General features: G+C 55.3%; 1 protein-coding gene across 3 annotated transcripts in view; it reads left to right on the top strand.

The window, feature by feature from the left end:
• The window catches only part of DNMT3A (DNA methyltransferase 3 alpha), a 98,269-nt gene that overhangs the window by 39,280 nt on the left and 36,142 nt on the right, over positions 1 to 22,847 (top strand). For all 3 annotated transcript variants that reach the window (XM_059132469.1, XM_059132467.1, XM_059132468.1), the window contains exons 4-6: positions 14,650 to 14,920; positions 20,971 to 21,014; positions 21,471 to 21,617. In XM_059132469.1, coding sequence (XP_058988452.1) covers positions 14,650 to 14,920; positions 20,971 to 21,014; positions 21,471 to 21,617 — 462 coding nt within the window. The remainder of the gene's footprint in view (positions 1 to 14,649; positions 14,921 to 20,970; positions 21,015 to 21,470; positions 21,618 to 22,847) is intronic.

Consider the following 22,847-nt stretch of genomic DNA (forward strand, 5'->3'; position numbering starts at 1 on the left):
CCAGCTGCCCAGCTCACTGACCTTCCCTGTCCTTGGACCTCTATCACCACCCTCACAACTTTCCTGCTCTCTGCCTTGAACCCGAAGCCTCTAGAGAGCAGAGAACTTGCGCTGTGAGTTGTGGCAGAGCTGGGACTTCCTTCTGGAATGGGCAGTAAGAGAGCCTGCCTGTGAGCCCAGGCCAGCCTGCTCAGGCCCCTTTCTCCCCATCCACACATCCATCCTGGGCCTCAGTCCCACCTGAGAAGGCCTGGGAGTCTGATCAAAGTGAGGAGAGATGCAGGCTGATGGGTCCCTTCAGAATAAAGCAGGAGAACCAGACACTGTTCAAGTGTGGGCTTTGGGGCCAGCTCCAAGCCCAGGCTTCTGGGGGCCAGAACCTTGGAGTCTGGTGGGAGCCCCACGGTTGTCCAAGAGGAACAGTGCTCCGGGGGGGGGGGGGGGGTATGGCCCGTGGGCTCTAGGTGCCTGCCTGCCGATGCCTCAGCCTCAGAGGCAGAGCCGGAGTCTCTGGCCAGCGCAGAAGACAGCTGGTTCCTTTCTGTCAGCCCCTTCCAGCTGAGAATGGGAAAGTTGAGCAAGTAGGCGAGGGGGAGCTGGGAGCTCAGATTTGTAATTCAGCCCGTCAAGGAAATGTTCTCCTTTGGGGTGGAGAGTCAGGGTGCACAGTGGCCTTAGCGAAAGGGACAGCAGAGGGAGGGAGGGCTGCAGCCCCTGGAGGTGAGAGGCCCCCGGAGCCAGAGGTCAGGCACCTGCACTTACCAAAGTGCACCGCTGCTGATTCTGCTTGAGGACTGGGAGGGGCGGGGGAGGGGGGGCAGAAGTTAAGTCATTTAATTGGTAAGTAATTTTAAGCATTTTAATATTAAAGCAAACATGGATATTTTATGGCCTGTAATGAAAAATTCACATGAAGTTGAAAGATAAAACGGGGGACTTCAAAGGAATTTCCAGCTTGCAGCAGACTCCAGGCTGTACTCCCCGATTCCCAGGGTGCCCCTCTCCTCTCCTTCTTGTGGGAGAAGGTGGAGGACCCCAGTGTGGGCTGGAGTGGGAGGGGGAGCCAGGCTGAGTCAGAGCCCACTGGTAATTCCCCATCTGCCTGTGTGACCATGATCTCCGGGAGAGAGCTCCACCCCCCCCCCCGCCCCTCCCTGGCCCTCCTCCAGGTGCACTGGGGACAAGAGTCACCACCTGTAGCAGATAAAGACCTGGAAACCTTTTGGCTCATCCCTGAGTCCCTAGGACCAGCGGGAGGACCCATCAGTGGGAGGTGGAGTGAGCCCCTGGGGACAGAAAGTGCGAAGAAGTCCCGGGGCAGGTGTGTGGAAATGTCTGGAGAGGGACCAGTGAGAGGGAGGAGAGGCAGGGCAGAGTGGGGGCAAAGGTCAGTGGGGCCTATGCCCTCCCCACCCCTGGCCCCTGGACAGGGGCTTAGTGTAGAAGGAAAAGCACTGTCTTCAAGACTTAACAGACCTATGTTTAAATCTTAGCTCCACCACTCCCCAGCTTGTGATCTTGAAGAAGTCACTGTCTGAACCTTGGCTCTCCCCGCCCCCCCTGAAAAACAGAGATGATAAGGACGCATTCCTCCTAGATGCCTGGGGGAATTAACTGTGTGCAAGCCCCAGAGAAAGCCAGTGCTTAGCAAAGGCCGGTCCTGCCCTTGCCCGGCGAAACCTTTCCTCTCTAGGAGGCCGCAGCAACCTCAGTCTGATAGAAGACACAGCACAGGATTTACCGCTTCCCAACTGTGTGGCCCTGAGCAAGTTACTGAGCTTCTCTGAACTTTGGCTTCTTCACTGGGAAAATTCGGCTACCAGTAATACCCGTCCTGTCCACCTGCAGGCGTGCTTTGCAAACAGCCAAGTAGGTCCAACTGTGTAGAGCAGACAGTGTAATAAACCTGTTCCCCTGCAGGGGGGCCTAGGGGCCTGCAGGGGGCCAGGGTCTATCAGACTTTTCAGGTGGGAGCCCAGCCTGAGCCTGGCAGCAGCCCTGGTGGGAGGCACTGTATATCTTGTTTGGGTTAGAGACTGGGTGCGGTCCGGCCCATGCCCCTGCTGCCTCCTGGACTCTCAAGAGAGGCCCCCGGATGGGAGAGAGAGCATGGGGAAGGCAGCTGTTGTGAAAGGGACCCCTTGTACCCTGGGGGAACAGACAAAGACTGACCCCAGAGAAAAGAGTTTGCAGGCCTTCCCAGGCAGCACACCCCCAGGTCCCCAACGTTGGTGCTGCTGCTGCAGCTTGGCTCCTGGTCCCCTGGCTTCTAGGCCGTCTGGCTTGCTTGTGGAGCAGGTGCTCGTCCTGGCCTCCTCCCCTCCCCAGCAGAGGAGCAGAGCCGGAGGGCTTCTTGGGGACCTGGTGCAGCTGTGGCCCTGGGAACAGATTGACCAGGGAGCTTTAAAGCAGCTGAGTGTGTGTCATCCAGCTAAGCCTGGCGCAGATCCCGGCAGGTGGCACGGAGAGGGAAATGCTGGGAAGCCGGCTGAGAGCTGGCTGCGGGCTGGGGTCGTGGTCTGTGCGTGTTCTGTGCTGGGCAGGGAGGAAGGAGGCACAGCCACTGGTGTCCTCACCATCCCCTGGCCCCCAGGCTAAGGAAGCATTGCCCCTCTCCTTGTTTTGTCCCCAGGGGCCGTCTGCCCCTGGGTATGTCCCACTCATTCCTGCTCTGGCCTCAGCCTCCTGGCTGCACCCCCGCCCGGACCAGACCCCCGCTGCCCCCCAACTCCACTTTATAACCTCTCAGTGCCAGGCACATGACACCAAGTGAGCACCCACCAGGCTGAGAAGGCCACAATGATAAATAAGACTGACTTTTCACCCTGGTGTGCTAGAGAGAAGAGGGTCACGTTCACTTACGCTAAATAGTGCTCACGGTACATTTCTGTTCAAGAATCCCTAGGGAGGGACCCCATTTCTTTCTTTCTTTTCTTTTTCTTTTCTTTTTTTTTTTAAAGATTTTACTTATTGGGGCACCTGGGTGCCTCAGTTGGTTAAGGGACTGCCTTCGGCTCAGGTCATGATCCTGGAGTCCCAGGACTGAGTCCCGCATCGGGCTCCCAGCTCAGCAGGGAGTCTCCTTCTTCCTCTGACTCTCCCCACTTTCTTGTACTCTCTCTCATTCTCTCTCTCAAATAAATAAATATAATCTTAAAAAAAAAAAAAGATTTTACTTATTTATTTGAGAGAGAGCATGAGCGGGGAGAGGGAGAGGTAGAGGGAGAAGGAGAAGTAGAGTCCCTGCCAAGCAGGGAGCCCGACATGGGGGCTCAGTCCCAGGACCCCGAGATCATGACCTGAGCTGAAGGCAGATGCCTAACTGACCAAGCCACCCAGGTGCCTCCAGGGACCCCATTTCTTATGAGACAAGGTCTGGAATATTCCAAATGACCCCTTCCCACATGATCTCTCCTGCCCCTGCTCCGGGTCTCAGTATCCACAGCTTTTATCATAGAAACCCTCATTTCTCGCTGCCCCCGGAACACACCAGGCACGTTTCTTCCGCTACCTCGCGTACTGGTCCAGCCTGCCCTTCTCTCTCCCTGCCCCACCGTCCCAGACCATCCGATCCCGTCTCGCAAGCCCACCTCAGCCACTGGGACCCTCTCTCCTGAGCTGCTTATAAAATTAATCAAAACGAACACTAAGGAATAAAAGAGGAGATACTAAGCCCACTGATCATGTGCTTGGACAGCTCTGGTCTTTGACCTGCTAGAGGTCTTGATACAATGGGAGAATAAGTCATTTGAAACTTTTACATCAGTTTGATACTGTCACCACATCCATGTGCGTGATTTTGTATTTTACCAAAGGATCCTTTCTTGAGGGAGTGAGAACTAAGAAAACTACAGCTGAAACCTGGCCTTTCACACCAGATAGTTAGGAAGCACACGGAGAGAGCTTGTCCCTTCCACTAGATTTGAGGCTGACTGCCACCCCACCCTGCACTGTCGGCCCACTCACTGAGGCCAGAGACCACAAATAAAGCCTCAGAATCTGGTAGCACTTTATGGCCTACAGAGCCGGCTTTCAGCAAGAATAACCTCCCTGTGGGGAAGTAGGCGGGGCCTCTCATCACCACGCCCACATTCAGATGAGACAGAGGTTCAGAGAGGCCAACTGGGTTTTGGACTCCACGCGTTCCACCCTGCAGAGCCCGCAGGGCTCTTTCCTCCTCACCACTCCAGTCACGTGCTCTGGAAGCCTGAGTGTCCAGAATCCCCTTTAAGTTATCATGCGAATGCAGGGCTGTTGGAAAGAAGTGTAGACCCAGTCCAAAGAGCATACAGGGGAAACAGAACTCCTATATATAATAGGATTATAGGTGATTGACCTAAGTACCAGGGAGCCTATGGGCCAGCGGGGAAGGCTGAGGTGGGCTGAGGAGTGAGAGTTGGGCCCGTTCAAAGCAGGCAGCGGCAGCAGTCCCCGGCGGTGGCCTCCGAGCCAGGATGCTTGAGCGGAGCCAGCGACAGGAAACAGGAAGCCGGTGCAGGGCTGGGCGGGGCTTAGGAAGGGAGCCGGCACCTGGGCTCAGGGCCTGTGGGCTGGCCGGTGCCCTTGATGGGGAGATGGGACAGCAGTGTGCTCGGCTGGTTTCTGATGGCCGGAGAGTGTGAGCCTGTGTGTGGGTGTGAGCCTCAGGGTGAGAGGAAGAGGCATCTTCCTGTTCACCAGCTCCCGAGGACGTAACAAGTGAGGGCGGCGGAAGCTGGGTCCTGCCTGGTCACAAGCCCAGGCAGCCCTGCCACCACCTTTGTCTTTCATGCTGGTTCCAACGGGGGCGTCAGGAGGGACAGTCTCTGCCCTTGGCCACCAGACCCTGGCGGGGTGACCAGCCCTTTGGGGTGCTGTACCCTGTTTGCTAGCTATATGTATTTATTCATTGAAGATTTATACTCACCAACTTCCTCCAGGGTTATTTTTGCTCAGTGGGAGCATTCTGAGGTCACCTCTTGCTAAGAATAACCCGTAGGGGGAGGGGGAGGCGGAGGGGGGTGCTGGGAGCAGGGGCTGAGCTCAGACAGGCCAGCCCAAAGCCAGCATTACTCACTCCACGTTGGAGGCTAAGTCTCTGTCACAATGCCCAAATGAGTTCAAGAGGGCAAAGCTGCCCCTCTTCGGAGCAGAAGACTTGGGGTATAAACCGGGAAGTTAGGGAGCCATTCAGCTGCAGCTTAAGCCAGCTGGGGACAGTTTAACTCAGCTGTGGGGAGTTGACTCTATGGGTTCATTGGCCAGCCTAATAGGAACTTTCAGTTTGTCTCCCAAGTTAAGACAGAGCCCAGATCCCATCTCCGTGTCCAGGTCAGAATGATTCCTTCAACAATCCCTGGAACCTCAATTCATGGACTTGGTGCTCCCCGGTTTTTAAGCACAAAATTTCCAGAAAGAGTTATCTCCCAACCCTAGCCGCCAGCCCCTCCGAGGGCCCCCCTCACCTGTGAGCCTGTGTGGACACTGCTGGCGCCCCTCCGCTCATGTGTTCGAAGGTGTGAGGAAAGCAGGTCTGTCACTTGTCTTATGAGGTTCCCGACCTCTCTTGTAACTGAGCCCTGCAGACTGATCTGCCCATTCCTGCACCTGATCGGTCAAAGCAGCACTCACCCATGGCATCCAGTACTGAGAGGCTGGCCGCTGGGCTGGTCTTCAAGTGCCAAAGACATGTTGCGGGGTGTGGGGTGAGGGGGTCATGTTTCGAAGTCCAGGGCAAAGTGGGAGACTTTCCCACCTGGGACCTTCCTGAACGAAGGTGTGGAGGGACAGATGTGCACGGGGGGTGGGGGGGGACTGCGTGCTGACAGGTGTGGCTGAGCGCCTGAGGGTTTCACGTATGAACACATTAGACCTTGGATGGAGAGGTCTCGGCGGGCGGCCTGAGCGGTTTACACTTTATCGTCTCTGAAATGTGTTTATCTGGAAGGTTTCTGAGGGGGTGGGAGCATGAAGTGAAGGGAGTCATGTTTAGGGAAGCTGGGCCTGGCATCTGTGAGTGCGGTGGGTCGAGCACGAGAGGATGCAGGGAGATAGGAGAGTGGAATGGTGCCAGAAATCACCCCCAGAGCCTGCTGGGGGGGAGGTGGTGGGGGACAGAATTGGCAGGGCCCGGGCTGCTGGCGGCCATAGAGTGGGGAGAGCAAGGGGAGGAAGGAGATGTTTCAGGCCCCAGGGATGGCGTCAGTGTTACTGTCAGAGACAGAGACTTCTGGAAGAGAGCAGATTTGGCAGCAGCCCTTTTGGGAGGCCCCTCTAGCTGGTCTTAGTAGGGGAGCAGCTCCCAGCATCTCCATTTTGTTTTTCCAGAAACCCTGTTGCTTTTCATCCCTCCCTGGCCCCTTCCTTGGAGTCATATTATAGGGCCACCTCCAGGGAAAGTCACGCACTTCCCCGGGTCTGGCCTCCCTGGGCTTCCTAGTTGCCCGTGGCCTTCTCTAGAGCCTGAGCCGCACCTGCACCATTCCCATGCGGCGGGGACTCGCCGGCAGGTGCATCTGGACAGAGCTGTTGACGCTGCTTTTCTTTCATCATCCTCGCCTGGAGAATTGGGTGCCTTTCGGTCCTGCCACCTTGAGAAAGATATAATCGAACTGGAAAAGCTCCAGAGCCCAGCAGCTAGCTTGATCAAGGGGAAGGTGGTGCTGCCAAGTGAGGACAGACGAAAGAGATTATGGCTCTCTGGTCCGGAGAGACGGAGGCTGGAGGGGATAGGATTAAAGCTCTGAAATCACATTGTGGGGTGGGGCAGAGGGAGTGTGCCCCAGTGGGGTGCTGCAGGGTGGGGAGATACCCATTTGAAGCTTCAGAGAGGTACGTGAAGCATAGAAAAGAAAGCCCTATTTCCCATGGTGGGTTTCCTTCTTACCAAACCCCAAGCATGGATGGTAGAGGTTGAAAATAGGAATCATTTCAAAAGGGATTTACTTAAATGTATGCATCTCCTATACAGAATGGCTTTTCAGAGAGAGCCTCCAGCTCCTCCTGAAAGCCTTTGAGGCTGACTTCAAAGAGCACAGCCAGGCCCTCTTCCAGGTGGACAGGTGTCTCAGCTGGAGGCGGAACCCGGAGTGGCTCGGCCACCAGCAGGCATGTTGGTTCTTGTGTCCACCTGCCATGGCCAGCAGGGGCATGGACTGCCTGACCTCTGAGGCTCTCCTGGGCCCCGAAGTTCTCTCCTGGAATCAGTGTCTGTCTGTCTGTCTCTGGCACATGCTTACATGGTAGAGAGATCTCTAGGAGGAGGGAGGGAAGAGAGCTCCCCGCCCTGGTGGCAAGGAAAATGGTGAGAGCCCTAGGGCAGGCCCAAGCTCTCCAAAGTTGGCCCTCGTTGGCTTCTGCTTGGACAGCTTCTGCTGTCCCTTCATCCCCCTGGTGGCCCTTTTAGCTGCTCCACCAGGGAAAAGGAAATCGGAGGTCCTAGTTCCAAAGTCTGGGAGCCTGACTCCATTCACCCCGGGCAGGCTGAGCAGCAACGCTTTGAGGACCTCTCTTGGGAGCTGGCACAGGGTGGCCCTCTCCAGTTCTGTCTGCCTCAAGGCCACTTCCGGCCAATCAGATGCCGGGCTGCCGGCAGAAGGGGCTGCAGGAAGGCCTGGAGCAGAGGGGAGGGGGGGAGCGTGGGCCTGGCACCAGCGCCTGTGGGACAGGCTGCCCTGCTGTTTCCTGAAGCTAGAGTCAACCTGGGAAAACCCATTGCTTGGACGGGGGCTGGTGGGCCTGCAGTTGTGAGGAAAGGGGGGCCGTCAGTGTGTTTTGGCGGGCACGTCTCTGCCACATCCCTGCACATCTGCTGGGCTGTGTCTCCGGGAGGTGGCGCACCCCTGTGTGTCTGTGTGTGTGACTGTGTGTCTTTAACCAAGAGGCCAAGGCTGGCCGGATGCCAGGGTTCCCGGCTGGCACGGAGCTAGTGCTGCCAAGGGCCTTAAAGGCACAATGGCGGTAACATGGGGTGGGAGGGGCTGCCCCACATCTGCCGGCCTCTGGGCCTCCCTCCCCAGCACTGAGCTGCAATGCGGCGGAAAAGGCCCCTTCCAGCCACAGCCCCTGGCCTCCCACACCGCGGGGGGAGAGCGAGGCAGGTGCCCAAGCCAGCCCGGGGCCCTGGCTCAGACCTCCAGGGGCTTCTAGTAGGAGAGGCCGGGTCCTGGGCCTGCCCCCTCCACACCTGGGCCCAGGTGTGCCTGCACACAGCTGGTCCCTGTGCCCGGGCTGCCACCAGCATATGGGCTCCTTTCACCACAGATGTCTGGGCCTTGTCTCCTTTGTATTATTTTCCTCATCTCTTATTTGCCAGGTTTTAATTTTTTATGTGTAAATATTATTATTATAATAAAGGGCCTCTGAGAAATCACTTCCTTATTTGGAGCTTCGCACTCTGCCCCACTTGGGGAGCCCAGGCCTCACCTGGAGAGGGAGCGGTGGGAGTTCTGGGGTCTGAGCCTGATTTCCAGCAAAGGGCGAGGAGGGTAGGGGCTGGGGTCTGGACAGGTTCAGCCCCGAGAATTGCTTCTCGCTTTGCCTCCGGCTTGTCCCTGCAATGGCTGCTGTCAGGGAAGCAGCCGGCGGCCTTTCCCTGGCCCTGCTCAGGCACATCAAAGCCTCGTGTTCCTCCTTGGAACCCTTGGGATTTGAGGTTGGGTTTTTCCAGAGACTCAACCCAAAGGAGGAGCCAGCTTTCAAATGCCTCTCTTGTACCTGGGTCATTCTGGAAGCTTTACCACTTAGAGGGCATGGCACTTGAGGCAAGCCTTGGAGCCTTTTCCCTCTGAAAAGTGCGGGTAACACTACGAATCCGGACAGTTGTGATAATTACACTGATTAATGTATACGCAAATTTATGTGGGTGCTGTGCTGGGGGTGGAGTGGTTGGAAGGGAGACAAACAGAAACCCAAGTCAGGCAAAGCTCGCAAGTCCAGGAGGGAGACCGGCGGGGAGTAAGGGGGCTCAGTGGAGGAGCGCTGTAGTGAGACAGGGTGTGAACAGCTCTGTAAGCAAACGTCACGTCACCCGCAGTGGGCTGGGGGTTGGGGGTTTCGTGACCACTGGAGTGGACTTTACCCCCAATTCTTCTGTGCCAGACTGGGGGCGGGGCCTAGCACAAATGCCTCCCTCCCCAGGGGTGTGAGCCTGTGTGTGTGTGTGTGTGTGTGTGTGAGAGAGAGAGAGAGAGAGCGCGAGCGCGAGAGCGAGCACGCACGTGTGTGGAGACAGGCAGACTTTCAGACATCCTGAGAAGACAGAAAGCAGAAGGGTGGTGACCGGGGGCTGGGGGCCAGAGGAATGGGGAGTTAATATGAAGAGGGGACAGAGTTTCAGTCTGACGTGACAAGAAAGTTCTGAAGGTGGATGGTGGGGACAGTTGTATGATAGGGATACTTAATGCCACTCAATTGTACACTTGGAAATGATTAAAATGGCAAATAACATGTATATTTTACTGCAATATTTCTTTTTAAGTTTTTTTTTTTTTTTTTTAAAGGTTCTTAGAGGGGCGCCTGGGTGGCTCAGTGGGTTAAAGCCTCTGCCTTCGGCTCAGGTCGTGATCCCAAGGTCCTGGGATCGAGCCCCGCATCGGGCTCTCTGCTCAGCGGAGAGCCTGCTTCCTCCTCTCTCTCTCTGCCTGCCTCTCTGCCTACTTGTGATCTCTCTCTGTCAAATAGATAAATAAATAAAATCTTTTTTTTTTTTTTAAGATTTTATTTATTTATTTGACAGAGAGAGAACACAAGTAGGCAGAGAGGCAGGCAGAGAGAGAGGAGGAAGCAGGCTCTCCGCTGAGCAGAGAGCCCGATGCGGGACTCGATCCCAGGACCCTGAGATCATGACCTGAGCCGAATGCAGCGGCTTAACCCACTGAGCCACCCAGGCGCCCAATAAATAAAATCTTAAAAAAAAAAAAAGGTTCTTAGAGAAAGGCAGCCTCTGGTCAGTGCGCCGACCTTCAGCCCCAGGTTTTTCCATAACAGCACAATTGACATCTTGGGCTGAATCATTCTCGGTTGTGGTCACAGCCCTGTTCTAGGGCGGAGTTCGGCAGCCCCGAGCCCTGTCCCCTGGAAGCCAGCAGTGTCCCCACCCCCCAGGGGATGACTGCTGCCTTCACCAGCTTGGAAGGAGCCACTCACTCAGGAGCCAAGGTGGGGGGTGGCAGGCAACAGAGAAGCAAGAGGTGGTCCTCCCAGGATGGAGGGGTCTTGTCTGGACAGAAGGTAAAGGCCAGCGAATCCTGAGGGACCCAGGAGGTGGTGGGCAGGGTCTGAAGATCCAGAATGGGGCAAACCAGCCATGGGTAGGCGCACAGAGGGCAATAGGATCAGGCTTTACCCAAATCTGTTGCTCCCCTCCAGCTCCACTCCCAGGGGAGAGAGGAGCGCTCACGGCCGCCATTCCTGTTCGGCCACCTCCAGCCTCACAGGTGAGAAGCAGAGAAGGTTGAAACTGTCACCTTCAGCTGCTGCTGGTGGCTTCTAGAAGGACCAGGGACTTCTGCGGCTTTCCCTACTCCCATGGGGGGAAAATGAATATTTCAGGGTATGCTCCGTCTCCTTTCAAGGCAACTGAGAAATAAAAGCTAACAAAAACAGTTGCTTCTGACATACAACTAAGTTAAAGCTCCCTCTGCGTCCATGAGCAAGGTGTTGCAGGTCTTAAGCGAGGCTTGGCACTCAGGACTCAGCAGTGGATGCTGGGTGCCTCCCGGGCACCCTCTTCCAGGCCAAGGATGACCGGGGCCAGGAGGGGGCTGGGAGGAAGGCGTGGAGGTAGGGGCAGACGGGTGCAGACCAGCTCTCCTTGTGGCTTCCTTGCATGGATTAGGCTGTTCTCATCAAGGATGCCCCTTTCAGGGTGCACCCAGACCCCCCTGAGAGATGTGGACAGTCGCTTCAGTCCGTTTGCCTGTGGACCTCCTTCCTTCATCTCGATGGTTTTCTTATAGGTAGATTCAACCTGCTCAGTTGCCTGGGCCCCAGAGAGGGAACCAGGGAGAGTCCGGGCCTGGCTGCGGCAGGGTGGACGGGGTGTGTGTGTCTTCTTTTCTTCTTTCCTTCCTTTTTTTTTTTTTTTTTTTTAAGATTTCATTTGTAAGGGGGCACCTGGGTGGCTCAGTAGGTTAAACCGCTGCCTTCGGCTCAGGTCATGATCTCAGGGTGCTGGGATCGAGTCCCGCATCAGGCTCTCTGCTCAGCGGTGAGCCTGCTTCCCTCTCTCTCACTCTCTGCCTGCCTCTCTGCCTACTTGTGATCTCTGTCAAATAAATAAATAAAACCTTTAAAAAAAAAAAAAAAAGATTTCATTTGTAAGTAGTCTCTATACCCACTGTGGGGCTCAAACTTACAACCCAGAGATCAAGAGTCACATGTTCCACCGACGAGCCAGCCAGCCACCCCAGGGTGGGAAGGTTCTTGAGGGATAAGTTGGATCAAGGGCTGGCCTGGGCGGGACTCAGCAGCTTCCCCAATCCCAGAACTTTGGCTAACACAAGGTCATCTGCTCAGTTGGGAGGAAAGGAAGGGTGGGCAGGAGGGGAGGGGGCAGGAGCTGTGCAGAGCGCTATGCAGGAGCTGTGCAGAGCGCTTCCCTTGTCCCTCTGGAAGGGGGAGTGGGCTCGGGCTACTGCAGATCGGGGTCCTACAGGGCGGGCCTGGGAGGGATGCTTGATCAGAGCAGGTGAAGGGCAGAGCAGGCCCTCCTGGCTCTCTCTGCTATGGAGCTGGCAATCAACAGGAAGTGAGTCCCAGGGTGAGAAGAGGCCATGTGGTCCCCAGGCAGGAAGTTAGTGACAGCAGAGTTGTCTCAAGCAGCTTGGTGGGGCTGGGAGCCTGCCCCCGTTGGAGGTGTCTGTGGGGCAGCAAGTGGCCAGAAGGAAAAAGGACACAGCCATGGTAAGAGCTTGACTCTGACCTGAATTGCCCAGCCCACATTGGCCCAGCAGACCCCCAGCCCACGTCCCTGGTAGAGGCATGTTCAGAACTCTGTGGTGCCCAGCACCCAGCACGGCTGGACACTGCGGGGGTGGGAGGGGGGCTGTGGGGACCTGGGCATCCCCCACACTGCTTGAGCTGTCTCAGGGTGAGAGGATTTCTACCAGGGAGGGTTTTTCTAGGTCAGGGAACGCTGTTGGTTTGAGCTGGGAGGTGGGAAAGGCCCTCTCAGTCCTGGACAGAGTGTGTCCACTCAGGGATGGAAGCTAAGGAGAAAGACAGGGCCTACTGCTCCCTTGCATTCCTGCTTCTGACCTTCTGGCTCTGCTGGCTTCAGCCCTCTGTGCCCAAGGCTAGGCTGGCAGAGGACTTCTGGCTGAGGACTGCATACCTTTGCAGATTTCCCTGGGAGCTTCCCCTGGGAGAAGCAGGCCTGCTCTAAGCTACCCCACCTAGCCAGGAAAACAGCTTGGCTGGTCCCTCTGCTCGCCCACAGGCTGCTCTGTGTGCCTGGAGCCTTGTCCAGGGAGGACTCGGGTTTTTATTAATTTATTTTGTCCCCAAGGCCCTTGTCCCTATTGGCCACACTGGGGGTTCCTCAATGGGCAGCTCAGGGGCACCTCAGCAGGGCTCAGAGTTGAAGATACAGACCTTAGAGCAGACGTAGCCTTCGAGATTGACGGCCGCGAGGGGAGGGAGCCCAGTGCTCTCTCAGGCTGTCAGGGTGCGCTTTGAGGGGTACAGCTCTTTGGAGGGAATTTGACAGGCCCTCCAGCAGCTAACCCACCTCTGGGACCCCAATCTATTGACATACGCAGGCGCACGGAACTGTAAGTGCACGGGGCTCATTGCTGTGAAAAGCAAATGGCCCAGAGGCCCACTATTAGGGAACCGTCTGCATAAATTCTGGGGCATCCATTCACTAGAATGTGGAGCAGCTGTGAAGTAGGAGAGACAGATCCATATGCACGAGTATGGAGAGATGCCCACTGTGCTTGTTAAGTGGAAAAGCAAGTTATAGAACACGGAGTAGTAAGACACCCTATTAGGAAAAAAAAATCCTGGATCTGGCTGTGCGTGTGAATCCATGTGTGTAAACATGTAACTCACAAATGATTGTAGACACGTAGAAACAAAGTCTGCAAAGGATCCTCACCAAACTGTTAACAAGGGTTTACCTGTGGTTTTGGAGGTGGGGGATTGAAAAAGGAGCTTTAACCTTTCACCACGACTCATTTTTGTATCATTTGAGTTTTCATATATATCTTTTATAAACAAGGAAAGAAAAAAAGACTTTGATGGAAAAAACCTCAGGGGTCGAGCCTAGGCATCTCCCCTTATAGGTGGGGCAGCCAAGGGGCCCTCCTGGGTAGCGCCCTGGTGAGGTGGTAGGCTAGGCTCGTATTTGCCCTTCCCATAGGTGTTCGTGAATGGAGCCAGACGAGGTTGCTCAGGGCTGGCCTGTACCTATGGACGAGAGCTCAGGGGACACTTGCCTCTTTCACACCATGAGGGCACTTCCATTCCTTCTGAGATGCCCTCGCCTACTTCCCCCAAGGACAGAGTGCCCACCAGCCTCTCCTGCTCCCCAGGCCATCCTTACAAAGTGTGTGACCTTGAGCAAGTCACGGAATTCTCCGAGAGCCTCCTAAGGAAGGTTGAGTGGCTCAAAAAGGGTCATGGTGAGAAGGAGCCTTGCCCACCACGCAGGGGCATTTACAAAGGACAGTTAGATGATTACTCTTGATGTGATTCTTATTACCTGGAACTGTAGCAGTTTCCATTCTTAGACTCTTGGGGATGAAAGGATACATTTCCTATTAGAAGGGGAGCATGAGACACATGCCGGGGTGGGGGGCTTACTGTGGACGCTGCAAACTGCTTGTGGAGGCTGTAGGCTCTCCAGGGTTCGGGGTGCCAGAGAGCACATGGGGTCCAGAGCTGAAGGGAAGAACTGTGCTGGGCTTTGGGGCCCAACAGAATGCTTGTTTGGGAGGCCTCCTTTGACCCTTCTGCTCCAAGATGCAGCTAGTCCCTGTTTGGGTCTGGGCCTTGACAGGCCAAAAGGAAAGCTGGGGGGAATCTGGCAAAAGTCAGATCAGCCCAAGGTGACCAGAATTGATTGGTGGCACTAGACTCTTCTGAAGAGGGGTCGTGATTGGAAGTAGGGAGAGTGTGAGGAATGTTTGTTTTTAAAAAAAAAAAAAAAATCCTTGATTGATTTATTTTTTGTGAGGCTTGAACTCCTAACCCCAAGATCAAGAGTTGCATGCTCTACCCACTGAGCCAGGCAGGCACTCCAGAATGTTTATTTTCACTTACACATAGATGTATTTTTTTTTCACTTATGTATAGAGGGACGTTTGTTTTTAATAGGGGCCTCAGAGTTGGCTTGGAGGCCCTCTGTCACCTCAGGGAGTGGGGGGGGGGGGCGGTGGTGTGGGTCACAGTGTGGGCAGTGAAACCAGGCTGGCGAACCTGCCTGCGTTCTTCTTCTGCTTCTTCTGCTCGAGTCCACAAATCCATTGACCTCAGCGAGTCGGGCCCAGGGATCCCTTGAAACTGAGAGCAGAATTGTGTGTGTATTTGCTTGTGTGGATGCTTATGTGGACAAGGTTTTCTGGACAATGGGTGGCATAACCTTCACCAGAATTTCAGGGGGGCTAGTGATCCAAAAGAGGAAGACCAGTGATCTAATCTTCCCCTCCTGTTTCTTCATCTTTCCAGGTGGAAAGCAGTGACACACCAAAGGACCCCGCAGTGACCTCCAAGTCCCCGTCCATGGCCCAGGACTCAGGCCCCTCAGAGCTGTTACCCAACGGGGACTTGGAGAAGCGGAGTGAGCCCCAGCCAGAGGAGGGGAGCCCTGCTGGAGGGCAGAAGGGCGGGGCCCCAGCAGAAGGAGAGGGTGCGGCTGAGACCCCGCCTGAAGCCTCCAGAGCCGTGGAGAATGGCTGCTGCACCCCCAAGGATGGCCGAGGAGCCCCCGCAGAAGAGAGTGAGTCCTGGGGACAAGGGGCCACCTCTTCTGGGATCCCCAGGATTCCCCCAAGGGTTAGAGACTGGGGCCAGTAGGCCCCAGCAGGCCTGGGAGCTGGAGGTCTACTTGCCAAGGCTGTACCCCGGGGGCTGCTGGCTGGATGCAGCCTGCACACATGTTTTATTTGGCCCATGTAGTGTTTTAAACATTTTCAAAAATTAGTTGCCAGTATTTAAAAATCAAAAAATTTCACATAAAAATCTGGAGTTTTGGCTTCTCATGGAAAAAAAAAAAAGCTAGATCTGGCAACAGTGGGTTTGTAGAATGCCAACAGTTGCAGGACTGGGGTGATGGCTGTCCCCTACACCCCTTCGTAGGCTGGTTGTGAGCCTCAGTTTCCCTCAGCCCTTACCTGGCCTGCTGCTTCTTCTACAAGACCTGCAGCTCTCGGGGACTACGTGCCAAGCCCCTGGCCTGGGTGCTCCAGGCAGTGGATGCCCTCTGCCAGGAAGAGCCCACTTAGCCTGCCCCAGCACAGAGGTCTCGAACCTGCCACAGTTCAGCTGACTCAGCTTAAGTGTGGTTGTGACTGAGTGGGATGGGGGCAGCGCAGAGGGGGGCGACCGGTGCGCCAGGCCCCTTCCTCCCCAGACTTTTTGGCCTTGCCCTGGAGTCCTGGAAAATTGCCTGCTTTTCTCTTTCAGGTTAAGCCAGTGATTTCAGGGCCAACCGAGCTGTAAACATGTTAGTAATGAGGACAACTAGCATTTGTACCGGGCTTCACAGTTTACAGAGTGTTTCCTCATATATTACCACATTTGATCCTCCCGGGGCCCTGCCAGGTTGTTTTGCATATGTGCATTTTAATTCAAAAAGTCTTCCTTCCAAGTGCAGTTGATGGAATGAGTAAATCGATTAATTGGCATAACTTACTTTGCATGGATCCAAACCCAATATTCATGCAGGATTGAAAGCATTTCCAGAAAAGAGATTTCCAAATTAAAAAAAAATATATATATATATATACCTATATTTCATTCATTTATTATTCAACTAATATTTAATGATGTTCTTGTTATATGCAAAGCACTTCCTGAGGTACTCTGTATTCGTTCTTTTGGTCCTCCAAACAATCTTCTTCAAGAGGTATTATTATTCCCATTTTAAGGCAGAAAAAAACCTGCCACTTAGCAGATGAAGTGACTCGCTCAGGGCAACCCCTGGAGCCTGTAAGTGGTAGATCCAGGATGCATTCGGTCTTGGCTCTGAAGGTGGTGTGCTCTTCTGCTGTCCCCTTTTATCCTGCAGGGGGGCTCAGGGCTGGCTGGCTGGTAACTGCCCAGCGCTCCTGGCCTCACCTGAGTGCCTTGTGGGTGTGGGTCCTGACACTGGGTGAGAGTGTTCAAGGGGCTGGAGTGGAGGGAAACCCAGGAGAAAAGGGAAAAGAGACCCTCTTCCTCCCGCTAAGAATACCAGGTATTCCAGTGTGGAAACTGGGAGCCCATCAGTAAACCCAGCCCCCCGCACCCCCCTCCAACACACAGTGTGCTGATTCCTGGGACCCCACCACGACTGGCTGGGGTAAGCTGCAGGCCTTCTGGCCTGGTGGGATGGAGCTAGAGTTCTCAGGCCACTCTTTTTTTTTTTTGACAGAGAGAGATTACAAGTAGGCAGAGAGGCAGGCAGAGAGAGAGAGGAGGAAGCAGGCTCCCTGCTGAGCAGAGAGCCCAATGCAGGACTCGATCCCAGGACCCTGAGATCATGACCTGAGCCGAAGGCAGCGGCTTAACCCACTGAGCCACCCAGGCGCCCCCTCAGGCCACTCTTAACCCTTGAGTGTTTGCTTTCACTTTGGGGTCTTTCTGTCTTCGGTTCTGTTTGTTCTCCAGAGTTCCTTCTTTAGTCAGTCAATAGGTGTTTGTGAAACCTCCAATTGGTGTGTGTGTCAGAATCTGGGCCAGGAGCTGGGGAAACCATCAGGAACAAAAACCTGGTTCTTGCCTTCAAGGACCTCACAGTCCGCTAGAGAGACAGACGTTAATGAGAAATTCGCGCTGAGAGGCATGTGATTCTACAGGGAGATAGGTTCTCTAAGAGAAAATAAACACAGTTCTATGAGGAACTGTGACCAGGGAAACCCCAGCCAGCCCAACCTGTTCCACGGAAGCGGAAGGATGACTGGGGGTTCACCAGGTGAGGGGTGGTGTAGGAGGGAGTGAAAACAGGTACAGAGGCTCCTGGGGCATGGTGGGGTGTGTGCGTGCACACACACGTGTGTGTGTGTGTGTGTGTGTGTGTGCGCACGCAACATGATCTGCTTTATGTTTTGAAAAAAAAAAATCACTTTGCACCCTGGTTCCCAGAGTGAAACAAAGAGGCTGGGAAGGGGGTCAGGGGGCTGCTGCAGGTGTGGAGGGGAGGAGGGCGGCTGTAATGAGGTGGCAGCAGAGGTGGAGAGAAGAGGGCAAGCACCAGGAACCCAAGGGGAAAGGGGGAGAGGTGGTGTTGAGGTGAACTCCTGGGTTTGGGATTTTCGTACATTAAGGGGGACCTTCCTCAGAATGCTCCAAGCCTCCCTGACCTCCCAGTAGCCTCGGAGCATCCTGTGTTGTGTGCTTGTGGGCCTCAGAGCTGGGGGGACCCCTGAAGGCCACTGTGCATGGGCTGCATGCTGAGACTGGTGAGGTGCTGCCCCGGGACATGGCAGTGGTCTGCTGGAGGCTCGGCGGCCCAGCCCACAGCCAGCCCCGCAGAACGCGTACACAGCTGCTTAGTTCCAAGGAGGGAGGAGACTAAGGGCCTCGGGAGGTAGCGATTTGGCCATGGTCTCCCTTCTGTTCCCCTCATTCCAGGTCTCCTCTCAGGAGACCCCATCCCTCTCCCCTAAACCCCTCCCATTAGTTTCTATACAGGAAAACCGGAGGACTTTAAGGCAGCCTTCCTGGGCACACAGGTGCCCCAGATCCTGATAGTACAGCCAGGAGAAAGAAGGAGGAACAGGGGAGATGACGAGAAATCAGGACAAGAGCCACCTGGATAGGCAGGTGGTGGCCTTGGGACTGCTCCTGCACTCCTAGCATTAATGCCGCCATGATTGTAATAGAAACGATGGTCATATGGCTTCCTTTGACTGGATATTGACTATGTGTTGAGTGTCCTATATCCCAGCTACTCAAAGTGGCCCGGGGACCAACTGTGTTACCTGGTATCACCTTCAATTTAGAAATGCAGAATCTCAGGCCCTACCCTAGACCTGTGGCGTCCAAAGCTACATTTGAAAGAGAGTCTCATGATTTTGATGGATAGTGAACTTTAAGAAGCCCTGCTCTTTAGTTAGCCATTCTTTTGCTTAATTTTTGTGATCATATGAGGAAAACTCTTATTGTCCCCATTTTTCAGATGGGGAAACTGAGTGTTCAGAAAGGTTAAGGTACTTACCCAAGATAATATAGCTAGTGAAGGATCGGATTAGGGTCAGCACAAAGCCCTTTTCTGCTCAGATTGGGCTAGTGACTGCCCCCTGAGCCAAGCCTGGCCTTAGCCTTGTCATGGAGATTTGGGTTCCTTTTAAAGGAAATTTGGGGTGGTCCCAGCCGAGTATAGGCTTAGACTGATAGGTAAGTGTGGTAGTGTTGGAGGCACCCTGGGCTCTCCTGCCCCCTGGACCTGAGATACTCGAGGGTCATGTCTGAGGCTCCAGGGCCACCCTGGGAGGCACACAGCCACCTGGCCCGCCTGTGACCCTGGGTCTGGGCCAGGAGCAGATGGACTGCAGAGGGAGTGTTGAGAGAGCAGCTGACCCTCCTTGACTCAGGACAAGTGCTGCATTCTGAGGCAGGCCCGTTTGTTGTTTTGCTGAGCCAGGCTGGAAAGTGTGTGTGTGTGTGTGTGTGTGTGTGTGTGTGTGTGATATCTCTCAGTGGGCATGTGCAGAATCTGTCCGGGAGAAAATTCCGGAAAGAAGCCAGTTGGAAACTGCACAAGGAAAAGTACTTCTGTTTGGGGGAACATGGGGGCCAGGGAATAGGGAAGGGGAGAACACGAAGGTGGTGGAGGATAAAGTGAACGGGCTGGGCATTTAGGAGCCCTGAGATCTGATTTCTGCTTTGTCAGTCACTCCACAACACCCCCCCCCCCGCCGGCCCCGCCCAGCCTCAGTTTCCCCACTGGCAAAATCTAGGGGCTGGGCAGGTGCTCCCATCATCTCTATAGCTCCCTTCAACCCTGATTTTCTTTCATCCGAATGAATAGATGATTCCCCATAATGAGATGCCATGGAGGGAAATGTTTGAGAGGTCAGAGGGACCCCGCTGCCGCCAGGCCTGAGGGCGGGCGCCCCCTCCTGGCAGCCCAAAGCCTCGTTGGGAGAACGTCCAGGTGTGAGAGAAAAGTGGGGGGGGGGGGGCTACGGAGCGCTCAAAAATATCGGGGGAGCTGGCTGTGCTGAGCAGAAGCACGGAGGAAGAGACAGCAAGACCGGGTGAGACGTACCTTCAAAGGCCTGTCGTGTAAAGTGTTAGCGAGCACCCCTGTTCCTGGCGTGCGCCCATGACAGACGCTGGCGCTTTGCCCCCCACCCCCCTCGGGCAGCCGGCTGGGCACCGTCCCTGTCCCTGTTGTGTGGTCCACGTGTGTGCCCGCGCTGGCTGCTTGGACCCCTGCCTCCCCTCCCCTGGGCTCCGGGGGCGCTGTAACCCCTGGGCTGCCCCTCCCCCGGGGGCACACACTCAGAACCCCAGGGCTTCTCTAGTGAGAGAGAGGGAAAGAAACTTCCTCTCCGGGGCCGGAGGAGGCCTTCAATGCTGTGTCTGGTTTCCGCTTCAGAGCCAGGAGATGAAGTAGGGGCTGTTTTTTCCGTTTTGGGCTCCCCCACCCCAACTACCATGAGCCAGCCTCATTGACCTTCCTGCTTTGAGCCCAAGCTCAGTATTCTTGGCTTCAGAGATAGCAGTTCAGGGGCCCAGGTGGGAGGAGGGCTCACTGTCCCCCCACCCCCACCCCAGGAAGCTCTGGAAGGCATAATCACCCCAGTCCCACAGCCAGGGGTGGCTAGACTGCAAGGTGTGTGCTGGGCCTGGGAAGGGCATCCGGGGGGGTACAGGGATATTCTGGAGGAGTGTGGCTGCCCTCCCGAGTGGGGTCCGGACAGGGACGGCGAGAGGATGGGACTCTCCTATAGACAGAACTTCTGGGGCTTCTGCCCTCCTGGGGAGCCTTTCCTTCTAGGAACTGGAATCCGGGCCTAGCCGGAGAGCTGCAGGGAAGAGACGGAGGGAAGTGCCTTAGGGAAAGGGATCCAAACTGATGTTTATCGAGCACCTACTACATGCTGCGTCCTGTTCCAGGCACTCAAGGTTCCCAGTAACCTATGATTTTAAACAGTCGGCTCTCTTGATTCAGTGAGAAAACAGGCTGAATGGAAGAGGTTACAGAGGTCACACAGAAACACCTGGAATTCAAGTCTTTTAGATGAAAGGTTAGGGATGGGGAGTGGGGGTGCAGAGGCAGGTACAGATAACAGAACCACAGTGTTGAGACCTGCAGAAGGACCCTAGAGATAGATCATCTCCAGCCTCATTATCTTCCAGATAAGGAAACAGCCTCAGAAACAAAGTTGCTTCACCAGAGTCTTGCTCCAGTGGCCCTGTACCCCGCTGCCTCCGAGGACATCTTTGCTTCACTCCCTAGAAGCATACAGCTCCCTTCCAGGGCAGGGGGAGACTGTGGCATCTGGCCCCTCCTCTGGGAAGGGAGCTGTTCCTAGACAGCCCCATCTGTGTGCCTGAGACAGAGTCAATGGGCCAGAAGCCGTGGCCCTGGCTTTTCTATTATTCCTTCGGATTTGGGCCTCCAGAGCTGCCCCAGTCCCTTCTCTGCTCTAGGCCGTGCTCTGAGTCCTTGGGGCCAACATGGTGCCTAGCACGCAGTGGGCCATCAGGTTGGACACATGAACAGTTGAATGGTTAAAGGACCCTTGTCCCCGTGGCAGGGACCCCAGGCACAAGGTGGGGCCTCTGAGCCACTCCTGTAACTCTGCCGACAGTCCCTTTGTTCTTCCCTCTCCACAGGCAAAGAACAGAAGGAGACCAACATCGAATCCATGAAAATGGAGGCAAGTGTTTTCCTCAACCCCCAGGGGCTCTGTGGATCCTGATTCTAGAAGAAAGCCACCTCCCTGACCAACCGTGGCGAATGTGTGTGAGGGGATCCTGAGGTGGTCTGTCCCCTTCTTTACATGTCCCCGTGTAAGGAGGAAAGGAGATGGGTGTGGAGGCTAGAAGCCCCCCAACAAGGCAGCCAGCTGGTCCCCTCTGAGACCAGACGCCTCCCCACATGGTTCATGTCCATGTGCCCCCCCACCCCCCAGCCCGTGGCTCACTTCTCCAGCCCAAACAGGGCCTTGCCCAGCACTCTCAGGGTTGACATCTCTGGCCAGGAGTCAAAGCTCCTGTGTTCTGTTTGAGGTGAGTGCCTCCTCAGTTTCCCCTCAGGAGGAGCGAACCTTGCAGTGGGACTGTCAGTGCCCATCTTAATGCCAGTCTGTCTCTCTGTCGTCTCTCTGTCCTAGGGCTCCCGGGGCCGGCTGCGGGGTGGCTTGGGCTGGGAGTCCAGCCTCCGCCAGCGGCCCATGCCGCGGCTCACCTTCCAGGCGGGGGACCCCTACTACATCAGCAAGCGCAAGCGGGACGAGTGGCTGGCACGCTGGAAAAGGGAGGTGAGGTGCCTTCTGGCCTGGGCCCCAGCCTGCCCCACAGAATTGGAAAACCAGAAGTTAGCTTCAGCTGCCCTCTGGAGCTGTTGTCAGGCCCCAGCCAAGCCTCAGTTTCCCCTTCGGGTTAACCTCTTGCACTTACAGGAAACCGCTTAACTCCTAGGCAGTGACTGGTTTCTTTTTTTGTTCAACAAATGTTTATTGATCACTTCCCATGTCTCAGGTAGTGTACTAAGCTCTGTGCGTATACAATTCCTGGCCTCATGGAGTGGATGTTCTGATGGAGGAGACAGAACAAGTAAAGACAGAAAAGTAAAGGAGGGGCTGAAATAGAGGATAGCAGAAGCCTGCTTTAGGTGGGGGTGGTCAGGGGAGGCTTCTTGGAGGAGGTGGCCTTTTTAAGTTAAGACCTAAAGGAGCAGGAGAGCTGGCTCTGATCTGGTTGCTCCTTGGCCCTTCAGTCTGCACTACCTCCATGCCTCTTGCTGCTAAATCCCTCTACTGGCTAGCTTCTACCACCCCCCACCCTCGACCCTGAACCCCCGCTGCCCGCGACCCCCATGGAGGGTATCTGGTGAGGAGTGGGGGTGGGGGTAGAATGTTCTAGGCAGAGGAAACACCACAAGCAAGACCCTGACTTGTTTGGCAAAACAAGAGACCAGTATGCCCCATGTGAAACGAGCGAGGGAGAAAGTGGGGTCAGACATGGGGTCCAGCCATGTGGGGCTCTGCAGGTCTTGGCCAGAAGCTGGTATAATTCTGAGTACATGCAAGGAGATAGAATCAGTAAGTCAGTAAGGCTTGCTGATGGGTGGGAGGGGCGAAAGAGGGGAAGAAACGGCAGGTCTCACCTGAATACCTAGGGATGGTTGTGCCGTGTCCTCAGATGGGGCAGGCAGCTGGAGGAGCGGGTTTGGGACTGCTGGGAACTGGCAGTTCAGCCTGAGAGGCCGAGGTGCCTGTAACCGGCGGGGTAGGCAAGTCCGCACTTCAGGTGCAAAGACTGGAGGATGTCAAGAGCAGAAGCTGCTGTTCAAGTCCAGAGAAACGGATGAGCTCACCTGGCGATAGGGAGAGAGAAGAGCCCAAATCCCAAGTTTCCTCCCTGGAAACCGCACCATTTATGGGCTGCGTAGAGAGGACGACAGGGCTGAGAGGCACGTCCATTGCCTCTGACAACCCGGAGGTAGCTGGTGACTTTTCTAAGAGAAGCTTCCGTGGGGGTGGAAGCCA

This window comes from Mustela lutreola, chromosome 9 (assembly GCF_030435805.1).
Source record: "Mustela lutreola isolate mMusLut2 chromosome 9, mMusLut2.pri, whole genome shotgun sequence".
NCBI lineage: Eukaryota > Metazoa > Chordata > Mammalia > Carnivora > Mustelidae > Mustela > Mustela lutreola.